General features: G+C 51.4%; 1 protein-coding gene across 2 annotated transcripts in view; it reads left to right on the top strand.

Moving 5' to 3' along the window:
* SYMPK (symplekin scaffold protein) overlaps nucleotides 1-11,847 on the top strand; it is a 48,950-nt gene that overhangs the window by 26,660 nt on the left and 10,443 nt on the right. For both annotated transcript variants that reach the window (XM_009435848.5, XM_024351465.3), the window contains 7 exons: nucleotides 2,342-2,492; nucleotides 6,143-6,347; nucleotides 7,537-7,687; nucleotides 8,539-8,774; nucleotides 9,826-9,907; nucleotides 10,121-10,234; nucleotides 11,366-11,513. In XM_009435848.5, coding sequence (XP_009434123.2) covers nucleotides 2,342-2,492; nucleotides 6,143-6,347; nucleotides 7,537-7,687; nucleotides 8,539-8,774; nucleotides 9,826-9,907; nucleotides 10,121-10,234; nucleotides 11,366-11,513 — 1,087 coding nt within the window. The remainder of the gene's footprint in view (nucleotides 1-2,341; nucleotides 2,493-6,142; nucleotides 6,348-7,536; nucleotides 7,688-8,538; nucleotides 8,775-9,825; nucleotides 9,908-10,120; nucleotides 10,235-11,365; nucleotides 11,514-11,847) is intronic.

Below are 11,847 nucleotides of genomic sequence, written 5' to 3'. Positions count from 1 at the left end.
CTCTTGCCTCAGCCTCCCGAATAGCTGGGATTACCAGCGCCCACCACTGCACCCGGCTAATTTTTGTGTTTTTAGCAGAGACACGGTTTCACCATGTTGGTCATGCTGGTCTGAACTCCTGACCTCTGGTGATCCGCCCACCATGGCCTCCCAAAGTGCTGGGATTACAGGCATGAGCCACCATGCCCGGCCGGCCATTCTACCTTTTGTCTTATCACACACTAGGAATTGACCTTTTCAGTTTTGCCATGAAGTTGCTCATCAACATTTATAAAAATGCCTGCTATTCATAGTATAAAATACCATATGTTTGTAATGTGCCCCTTTTCTGTTGCTACTACTATGTCCAATCTTGCAAAATATTTGCTTGTTTTCAGTCATCTCAAATAACTAGCTCTTGTTTTGTTCATATTCTTTTGGCACTTTTTCTGTTTTATTTCTGTTGCCTTTATTTCTTTCCTGCTACTTTCTTTGAATGTTTGTTACCACGGTTTTAAGTGATTGGCTTATTAATCTTTAGTTATCTTTTCCAATGTAAGCAAGCATTTAAGGATTTGATTTTCCATCTGAGTACTATTTTAGCTGTATTCCACAATTTTAATTTATAGCAGTTTAATTATCTTTCTGTTCTAATTAGTTATTACTTAGTGTGTGCATTTAAAGTTCACTGTGTAGCCTTGGCAACATAGCGAGACCCTGTCTCTACAAAAAGAAAAATAAAAAAATTAGCCGGGCATGGTGGCATGTACCTGTGATCCCAGCCACTGGAGAGGCTGAAGCAGGAGGATTGCTTAAGCCCAGGAATTTGAGGCTGTAGTGAACTCTGATGGCGCCACTGCACTCCAGCCTGGACAACAGAGTAAGACCCTGTCTCTAAGAAAAATAATACATTTTTTTTTTGAGACAGTCTTGCTCTGTTGCCCAGGCTGGAGTGTAGTGGCGCAGTCTCAGCTCACTGTAAGCTCCCGCCTCCCGGGTTCACGCCATTCTCCTGCCTCAGCCTCCCGAGTAGCTGGGACTACAGGTGCCTGCCACCACGCCCAGCTAAGTTTTTTGTATTTTTAGTAGAGACGAGGTTTCGCTGTGTTAGCCAAGATGGTCTTGATCTCCTGACGTCGTGATCCGCCCGCCTCAGCCTCCCAAAGTGCTATGATTACAGGCATGAGCCACTGTGCCCGGTATAAATTTTTTTTAAAGCTTCAAATGTATAGGAAGTTTGAAATTATCCTTTTCCAGCCTGGGCAAGATGGTGAAACCCCATCTCTACTAAACATACAAAAATTAGCCAGGTGCGGTGGCAGGCACCTGTAATCCCCGCTACTTGGGAGGCTGAGGCAGGAGAATTGCTTGAACCCAGGCGGCAGAGGTTGCAGTGAGCTGAGATCGTGCCACTGCACTCCAGCCTGGGGGACAGAGTGAGATTCCATCTCAAAAAATAAATAAATAAATAAAAAGGAAATTATCTTTTGTTACTAATTCCTGACATCCATGGATGTTCTCTGTTAGGATTCTGGGGGGTTTCTTGTTTGCTTGTTATTTGAAGTCAATTCCCAGTCCTTACACTCTTCACTGAACCTCTTTTTGCTTGCTTGCTTGCTTGCTTGCTTGCTTGCTTGCTTGCTTGCTTGCTTGCTTGCTTTCTTTCTTTCTTTATGAATGAGATGGAGTCTTGCTCTGTCACCCAGGCTGGAGTGCAGTAGCGTGATCTCGGCTCACTGCAACTGCTGCTGCCTGGATTCAAGCAATTATCCTGCCTCAGCCTCCCGAGTAGCTGGGATTACAAGCACATGCCGCTGCGCCAGGCTAATTTTTGTATTTTTAGTAGAGACAGGGTTTCACCATGTTGGCCAGGCTGGTCTTGGGCTCCTGACCTCAAGTGATCTACCTGCCTTAGCCTCTCAAAGTGCTGGGATTGCAGGCATGACCCACTGCACCTGGCCTCTTTTGTTCTCTGGACAGGGTGCCAGCTCTGCTGCTTCTTAGCCTTCTCCCATGGTGTTTCTCTACGGGGAATACACACCCCTCCCACCTCAAAACCTTGTCCTGTATTATGCTGACTCCTGCCCTCCCCTCAGTTCTCAGCCTAGGTGCTTCTTGCGCAGGGAGCCCTTGCCTTGCCTGGCTCCTGCTGTGGCTCACAGTGCCCTTCATGTTCCTCTCTCAAGCACTACACTATATAATTATTTGTTTTCTCTGTGACTTCCAGAAGAGGCTGGGCCCCAGGAGAGCAGGCCCAAGTCGGTCTTAGGCACTGCCATTTCCCCAGTATTGGCATGGGCATGGAAAGAATGCTTCTTGAGTTAATGATTAAGGAGAGGCTCTCTTCCTGGGCATCCCACAGGTCCTCATCAGCATGGTGTACCTACCCGAGGCCATGCCAGCCTCCTTCCAGGCCATCTACACCCCCGTGGAGTCAGCAGGCACGGAAGCCCAGATCAAGCACCTGGCTCGGCTCATGGCCACACAGATGACAGCTGCCGGACTGGGACCAGGTGAGTGTGTCCTGGCCCTAACCTGGGCCAGGGATTGGCACTTGTGGCTTCTGGGTTCTCCTTACTGGAAGAGCAACTTCTCGTGGTGCAGTTGAAAATCATGTGGGAGCTAAGGTGTAGATAATGACAGGTACCACAGATAGATGGCTCAGTGTTTTTAAGTCCTGGGCTTTGGAATCCAACAGACCTGGGTTTGAGGTTGAGTTGAATCAGATCTCATCCACTTAATATCTGTATGACTTTGGTCAAGTTAGTTAACCTCTCTGAGCTTCATAGTTTTACCCTGTTTTAACAGTACTATTAATGTGTAATACACATAAGTGAAATGCAGAACTCTTAATTATAGACCTTAGTGAATTTTCACAAAGTGAACACACCAGTGTAACCATCACCCAGATCAAGATACAGGTTAAATATCCCTTATCCAAAATGCTTGGGACCAGAAGTGTTTCAGATTTCAGACCTTTGGATTTGGAGTATTTGCATATACATAATGAGGTATCTTAGGGATGGGACCCAAGTCTAAACATGAAATTCATTAATGTTTCTTATACACATAGCTCAAAGGTAATTATATACGATATTTCTTTTTCTTTTTTTTTTTTTGAGACAAAGTCTCGCTCTGTTGCCCAGGCTGGAGTGCAGTGGTGCAATCTCGGCTTACTGCAACCTCTGCCTCCCAAGTTCAAATGATTCTCCTGCCTCAGCCTCCCGAGTAGCTGGGACTACAGGCACGTGCCACCACGCCTGGCTAGCTTTTGTTTTGTTTTGTTTTTTTGAGGCACAGTCTTGCTGTGTCACCCAGGTTGGAGTGCAATAGCATGATCTTGGCTCACTGCAACCTCCACCTCCCGGGTTCAAGCGATTCTCCTGCCTCAGCCTCCCAAGTAGCTGGGACTACAAGCGTGTGCCACCACACCCGGCTAATTTTTGTATTTTGTATTTTTATTTTTTTGAGACAGAGTCTCACTCTGTCGCCTAGGCTGGAGTGCAGTGGCGCAATCTCGGCTCACTGCAAGCTCCGCTTCTCGGGTTCACGCCATTCTCCTGCCTCAGCCTCCCGAGTAGCTGGGACTACAGGCACCTGCCACCACGCCCGGCTAATTTTTTGTATTTTTAGTAGAGACGGGGGTTTCACCGTCTTAGCCAGGATGGTCTCCACCTCCAGATCTTGTGATCCACCCGCCTTGGCCTCCCAAAGTGCTGGGATTACAGGTGTGAGCCACTGCACCCGGCCCTAGTTTTTTGTATTTTTAGTAGAGACAGGGTTTCACCGTGTTAGCAAGGATGGTCTCGATCTCCTGACCTTGTGATCCGCCCACCTTGGCCTCCCAAAGTGCTGGAATTACAGGCGTGAGCCACCACACTGGACCTGTAATATTTCTTAATAATTTTGTTCATGAAATGATGTTTTGACTGCCATCTATCCACACGAGGTCAGGTGTGGAATTTTACACTTGTGTTTTGTTGAGACTCAGAAAGTTTCGGATTTATAGACCATTGCCACTGTAGAAATTTCCTCCTTGTTCTTCCAGAGATGCCTCAGGACATTGAACTCCAGAGAAAACCAGTGTTCTGATTTCTGCCTCCATAGACTAGTTTTACCTATTCTTTTTTATTTTTTTATTTTTTATTTTTTGAGACAGATTCTCACTCTGTTGCCCAGGCTGGAGTGCAGTGCAATGGCACGATCTCAGCTCACTGCAAGCTCCACCTCCTGGGTTCACGCCATTCTCCTGCCTCAGCCTCCTGAGTAGCTGGAATTACAGGTGCCCAGCACGATGCCCAGCTAATTTTATTGTATTTTTAGTAGAGACGGGGTTTCACCGTGTTAGCCAGGATGGTCTTGATCTCCTGACCTTGTGATCCGTCTGTCTTGGCCTCCGAAAGTCCTGGGATTTTGGGCGTGAGCCACCGCGCCCGGCCCTAGTTTTACCTATTCTTGAACAAAACTAAATAGGATCACAAAGTCTGGTTTCTCTGGCTTGCCATATGGTTTTTTGTGTTTTTTTGTTTGTTTATTTTTATTTATTTATTTTTTTGAGACGGAGTTTTGCTCTTGTGGCCCAGGCTGGAGTGCAGCAGAACTTTCTTGGCTTACTGCAACCTCTGTCTCCTGGATTCAAGCGATTCTCCTGCATCAGCCTCCTGAGTAGTTGAGATTACAGGCATCCGCTGCCACCATTCCCAGCTAATTTTTTGTTTTTCGCTGTTTTTTTTTTTTTTTTGAGATGGAGTCCTACTCTGTCGCCCAGGCTGGAGTGCAATGGCACGATCTCGGCTCACCGCAACTTCTGCCTCCTGGGTTCAAGTGATTCTCCTGCCTTCCAAGTAGCTGGGATTATAGTCATGTGCCACCATGCCTGGCTGATTTTTTTGTGTGTGTGTATTTTTAGTAGAGATGGGGTTTCACCATGTTGGCCAGGCTGGTCTCGAACTCCTGACCTCAGGTGATCCACTCTCCTCTGCCTGTTAAAGCGCTGGGATTACAGGCGTGAGCCACCATGCCCAGCCTGCTGTACATTTTTGAGATTCTTCATTGTTGTCGTGTGAGGTACTAGTTGGTTTTTTATTGCTCAGTAGTATTCTGTTATATGAATATACAATCATTTGTTTATCCACACCGGTATTAATGGACCTGTGGCTTCTTTCCAGTTTTTGGCCATTGGGGATAAAGCTGCTGTGAATATTTGTGTCCAACTCTCTTCATGTACACATGCTGTCATCTGTCTTGAGCATATACCAAGGAGTGGAACCGTTGGGTCATAGGGTGTGATCAGTGCTATTAAAAACTGCTACAGGCTGGGTGTGGTGGCTCACACCTGTAGTCCCAGCACTTTGGGAGGCTGAGGCGGGTGGATCACCTGAGGTCAACAGTTCAAGACCAGCCTGGCCAATGTGGTGAAACCCCGTCTCTACTGAAAAAAAAATTAGCTGGGTGTGGTAGTGGGTGTCTATAATCCCAGCTACTCCAGAAGCTGAGGCGGGAAAATGGCTTGGACCCAGGAGGTGGAGGCTGCAGCGAGTCAGGATCAAGCCACTGCACTCCAGCCTTGGTGATGGAGTGAGACTCCATCTCCACAAAAAACAGCTGAGGGCTGGGCACAGTGGCTCATACCTGTAATCCCAGCACTTTGGAAGTCCAAGGCGGGAGGATCGCTTGAGCCCAGGAGTTCAAGACTAAGCTGGGCAACATATGGAGACCTCATCTCTACAAAAAAATACAAAAATTAGCTAGGTATGTTGGCATGCGCCTGTAGTCCCAGCTAGTTGGGAGGCTGAGAGGCTGAGGCAGGAGGATTGCTTGAGCCCAGGAGGTCGAGACTGCAGTGAGCCCTGATTGCACCACCGTACTCCAGCCTGGGTGACAGAGTGACACCCAGTCTAAAAAACAAAAACTGCTCATCATGTTTCCAAAGTGGCTGTAGCATTTGCTGCTCCCCCCAGCAATGAATGGCATTTCTAGTTTGAGCCTCAGTTGTATTGAAAAGTGGGGATAAAAAGAGTACCCACTCCAGGACAGTGTTGTGTGGATTTAAACAAGGTTTTGTGTGTACAAGGCTCAGAACAGAGCCAGGCACACAGGAGGTCCTCGGGTTGGAGCAGGTGGGTCTGACGCACTGGGTGTCTGTTTGCTGCCTCCCCCTCAGGTGTAGAGCAGACCAAACAGTGCAAGGAGGAGCCCAAGGAGGAGAAGGTGGTGAAGACAGAGAGCGTCCTGATCAAGCGGCGCCTGTCAGCCCAGGGCCAAGCCATCTCGGTGGTGGGTTCCCTGAGCTCCATGTCCCCCCTGGAGGAAGAGGCACCGCAGGCCAAGAGGAGGCCAGAGCCCATTATCCCTGTCACTCAGCCCCGGTAAGTCCTCTTCTGGGTGCTAGGGCAGGACAGTAGCCCTACCCTGAAGGTCTGGTTCTCAGCTCGTGTGCGTGTGCATGTGTGTGTGTGTGTGTGTGTGTGTGTGTGTGTGTGTAACTGAGAGGCAGACAGAAGGAAGTCTGGAATAGGTTCGCTCTGACTCCCGAGTCAGTGCCATAACCACTAAGCGTTTGCTGTTCTCTTTCCTGTAAAAAAAAAAAAAAAAAATCCTTTTTTATGTCTAAAATTAGGATAATGATAATATCTTTCTCATAAGGATCAAAGAAGAATTAAATTAGTTCGTGGTAATGGTGATGGTTAGGTAACTAGATACTTGAGTGAAAAGTGATTGTGATTGTCAAGCATTTCGCATGGTTCCTGTTGTGTAGTAAATGCTACTGGCTGTCATCATTGTCCCCATTATTACCTCCCTTACACACCACAAAATCCAGCCAGTCCCGGCCACCGAAGTCTTTTTATTTTTTATTTATTTATTTATTTTTTTGAGTCGGAGTCTCACTCTGTCTCCCAGGCTGGAGTGCAGTGGCGTGATCTCAGCTCACTGCAAGCTCCGCCTCCCAAGTTCATGCCATTCTCCTGCCTCAGCCTCCCGATTAGCTGGGACTACAGGTGCCCGCCACCACGCCTGGCTAATTTTTTGTATTTTTAGTAGAGACGGGGTTTCACCGTGTTAGCCAGGATGGTCTCGATCTCCTGACCTCGTGATCCGCCTGCCTCAGCCTCCCAAAGTGTTGGGATTACAGGCGTGAGCCACCGTGCCCAGCCCCAAGTCTTACTAACACAGCTGAGCGGGATCTGCTACCCTCCGAGCTCTGTTCTGCTACCCTCACCCCTCCTCCACTCGTGCCCACAAGTCTGTTCCCACCTAAGGGCCTTTGCCTGGAGAGCTGGTCCCCCAGACATTTGTGTATCTTGTCCCTGCCTCCGTTCAGATCCCCACTCACAGAAGCCTTCCGTAAGACACCCTCTACAAAACCAAAATAACATCCTCTTCCTTCCTCTTACCCACCGCCACACCGTGCCTCAGAGACACAGAGGAACTGGAGAGGCAGCAGGGGGATGGGGGCCATCTCTGTTGCCTACCTAGTCCTTGAAGTTGGGAGAGTCACCAGACAGGCCTTTGCTGCAGTCTGGGTCACTGCATCTCTGTCACTGGTCTTCCACACAGGCTGGCAGGCGCCGGTGGGCGCAAGAAAATTTTCCGTCTCAGCGACGTGCTGAAGCCCCTTACCGATGCCCAGGTGGAAGCCATGAAGCTGGGCGCTGTGAAGCGGATCCTGCGGGCTGAGAAGGCTGTGGCCTGCAGCGGGGCAGCCCAGGTGTGCGCCTGCCACCCCCCACCCCATCCTTCCAGTCCCTCTACCCAAACGTCTACCTCACATCCAGCGAAGAGTCTGGCCCTGGCGTCAAACCTCCCTGGCTGCGGACCCCAACTCTGCTGCCCACAGCCGCTTCTCCAGATCACTCCCATCCTCCATAAAACAGAGACAGTAGCAGCAGCTCCTCCCGGGTGACGAGGAGGAAAAAATGTGCAATGAGCACAGGCACTCAGGTGCACAGGGCGGGTGCTGGGAGGCCTCTGCAAGTGAGGGCTGCTCTTGTGGTCTTGGTTCTTCACGGTTGTTAACGTTCTTACTGTTACTATTCAGCTTTAGAAATATACCTGGTTCTCTGTCCTGATTCTGCCACTTGCTGGCACTGTTACCTTCAAAGAATGGGGAAAAGTGACTTTTTCCCCATTCTGTGAAGTTAATTGTTGATTAGCCAGTAGTATAGGAACATACTCCCTGAGCTGAAAAATATTTCCGGGGAATCCAGATCCAGTACTTTTCCGTGGCCATCACCTGCACCCCATCCCTCTCTTCAAAGGTGACAAAGGCACAAATGAGGGGAATCTTTGAGGATCTTTTTCTGTGCACTTAAGTACATGGGTGCTGCTCCTAGAAACTCATTTTTATTCTTTGATGATCGATCCCCACCCTGGTACCCCCACCCCCCAACACACAAACGGGACCTTCCTAGGCATAAGGGTCCTCGGCTGGCCTTCCTCACTTCACTCCTTGTCTGCTCTGAGAGTTCCTGCATCTGGGTGGGAGAAGTCACAGGGCACGATTGCGGAGTCCCTGGATTGCCCACCCTACACTGACATACTGGCTCACCCTCCCACCAGGTCCGCATAAAGATCCTGGCCAGCCTGGTGACACAGTTCAACTCGGGCCTGAAGGCGGAGGTCCTGTCCTTCATCCTGGAGGATGTGCGGGCCCGCCTGGACCTGGCCTTCGCCTGGCTCTACCAGGAGTACAACGCCTACCTGGCCGCAGGTGCCTCGGGCTCCCTGGACAAGTATGAGGACTGCCTCATCCGCCTGTTGTCTGGCCTGCAGGAGAAACCAGACCAGAAGGATGGGTGAGGGGGCTGACCCTGCACCCTCCTGTCCCCGAGAGGCTCCCTCTCCTGGTGCTGCCCTCCCTTTCTGATTGCGACCACCTCCCTCTTCGTCACCCCCCGAGTCAGTCCTCCTCGCACCCATCCCAAATCTCCTCTCCTCCTCCCCCTCTGGAGGCACGTTCAAGGTTGTAGTTTTGCATGTGGGCTCCAGGTCGCACTCCCTGAGCTGTTCCCCAGCTCTGCCACTTGCTCTGAGCTTGCTCTGCGTGGCTTTGTCACTCCCTCTCTCTGCCATTTTCCCATCTGTAAATAACAGTGCTCACCCATGGGCCTGGAGATAGACTTCTCTACACCCCATTCACTACCTGAGTTGGTTCTGTAGCTTCCTCCCTATCCGTGGCCTCCAGCTTACTCGTCTATCCTCCACACAGCAGCTCCAGGAACATTTTATTATATAAATCCTTTTATTACTTCCCCACAAGGAACCTTCCATGGTTCTCCATTGCTCTTGGGATAAAACACAGCCTCCTTACTGTGACCAGTGAGGCCTTATGTGACCCAATCTCTTTGGCTTTACCCCCCGAACATTAGCCACATTGGCCTTTTGTCTGTTCCTCGAACATGTCAAATTCAGGGCGCTGGTGCTTCCTGTTCTGTCCACCTGGAATGCTCTTCCCTCAACTCTATGTGTGGTTGGCTCCTTCTCATCCACCAGTGTACTCAACTGTAACTTCAGAGCAGCCTTTTGAGGCCACCATATCTAAAATACCCACACCCTTCTCCACCCGCCATCATTCCCTCCCATTCTTATGTTCAGTGAATAAAGTTAGGAATCCCTGTTTGACAAACAGAAGAAATGAGTTTCAGAGAGGTGCAGTCTCTGCCCAGATCATCCAGCCGCCAGCTTTTGAACCCTGTTCTGTTCACCTCCAAAGCTTTATAACCAGGAGCTTGAACAAGCAGCCCCTGAGGGAGGGCCTGCTGGCCCTGAGCTCCTACAATTCAGCAGGGCCTGGGAGCCAGGCGGCCTCTTCCTCTGCAGCCATGGCCCTCCCTCCATCTCTGGCAGGATCTTCACCAAGGTTGTGCTGGAGGCGCCACTCATCACAGAGAGTGCCCTGGAGGTGGTCCGCAAGTACTGCGAGGATGAGGTGAGGACAGGCCCTGGTCACTGCAGCCTGGGGCAGGGGACAGGGCCCTGCCCTGAGGGGTCTGAAGGGCACACAGTCTAAACCTTGTGGCCGGGGGTTTTGTGAGGGACCGGGCCCTTTTGTCCAGGTACCTGATCAGAGGCAGGCAGGAAAGACAGAGCCCAGAGGCACACTCAGGTGGGCTGAGCTCGGGTTCCTTTCCTTTTGCTGCAGAGTCGCACCTATCTGGGCATGTCCACACTTCGAGACCTGATCTTCAAGCGCCCGTCCCGCCAGTTCCAGTACCTGCATGTCCTCCTCGACCTCAGCTCCCATGAGAAGGACAAGGTGATCCCCTCCTCCACTTCCTGGCTGCCCTCAGCCTGCAGCTTGCAGAGGCCGCCTCTATCCTGAGTAACCAGCCCAATGTCTTCCACACTCCCTTGCAAGTTTCTCTGGGCCCATTCCCTTCTTTCAGTGGTTTTTTGGCTATTTCTGTCTGTTTTGTTTTCATTTTCAGTGGCATCAAGCTGCCTAGAAACCAGGGTTACCGTGCCTGAGTCTGCCTGCAGTGTGTACACACACACACGTGCGCTTGCCCTCCTGGGAAGGGCAGTCCCACTCTCCCTCTTAGTCCACCCATGGTGGCCAGCACAGGCTCCTCCTGCAGCCCAGTCCTGTGCCGGGGCGTGAGGGCATTGCCCAGCCCAGCAGGGGAGCCGGTGTGGCCTCAGCCAGCAGTGAGGACACAGCGTGCTCAGCAGCTGAGCAGAGCAGTGTGTGGCTGCCCTGGGGAGGGAGGGGCCGACCATCTGGTTGTGGGGTGGGCAGGGGAGGTGTTTCAAGGAAGGCTTCTTTCAAGGAGGGGACATGTACGCTGAGACCTGGAAAATCAGTAGCTGGGTGTGCTCTAGACAGAGGGGACAGATGTGCACGTGCTGTGGTTGAGAGCGCCCTTGACCCATCGTTGCCTGCAGCCTTTTGCCCCAGCCCTTGCTGGGTAGCGTTTTCATTCATTCAGCAGACCTTCATCTCACACCCCTGGCCCTGGCCATGGCCATGTGCTGCTGCTGGGGTCAGAGTGCCCAGGACCAGACCCTGCCCTCACGGCTCCTGGCAGATGATATCTGAGTGAAACAGGGTTTAGCTGGCAGTAGGCGTTCTAGGGAGACTTGGCAGGGAGTGGCACTTTTAAGGAACTGAGGAGCTCTCCCTCTGCTTGGAGCTTAGTGAGCAAGGCAAGAAGCAGTGATGGGCAGATGGGCTGGAGAGGCAGGCAGTGAGGTGGTGCTGCGGGTCCAGCCCTGGCCAGGATATCTGCCTCCTGCACTGGGGACCAGCCCTGGGCCCTGGTAACAGCTGGGCTGCCCCTTCTCAGCCTCGGGCTTGTTTTCACGTGAGTGTTGCCATGCTCGCAGGAATAGCTGTTCTTCCTCTTACCTCTTCCCTGACCCTGCCCTTCTCCATCTTCCTCCTCAGGTGCGCTCCCAGGCCCTGCTGTTCATCAAACGCATGTATGAGAAGGAGCAGCTGCGGGAGTATGTGGAGAAATTTGCCCTCAACTACCTGCAGCTCCTGGTGCACCCCAACCCACCGTCTGTGCTGTTTGGAGCCGACAAGGACACAGGTTGGGCGCAGGTCATCAGATGCATACTGAGCGCTGCTGTGTCCGCGCTCTGGGCCCTGCGAGCAGAGGGGATGAGTGGGGAAGCCACTCGGACACCAGTGACAGGAATGGGCAGGACTGGGACAGCCACCTGGGGGCTGTGGGAGTCAGGGTAGGGGGCATCTGGCCCAGCCTGGGGGGTCAGGGAGAGAGATCTGGAGGACGAGGAGAGCCAGCCATCGGTGGGGCCTGAGGAAGGACCAGGCAGGGCCATCTCAGGCAAGTTCCCTCAGCAGAGCCCTGGATTACAGACAGGTAGACTCAGACCCCGAGTAAATGGACCATTAAATGGGAA

This window comes from Pan troglodytes, chromosome 20 (assembly GCF_028858775.2).
Source record: "Pan troglodytes isolate AG18354 chromosome 20, NHGRI_mPanTro3-v2.0_pri, whole genome shotgun sequence".
NCBI lineage: Eukaryota > Metazoa > Chordata > Mammalia > Primates > Hominidae > Pan > Pan troglodytes.
The sequence above is the reverse complement of the archived record's forward strand: the minus strand, read 5'-3'. Positions and strand labels throughout refer to the sequence as shown.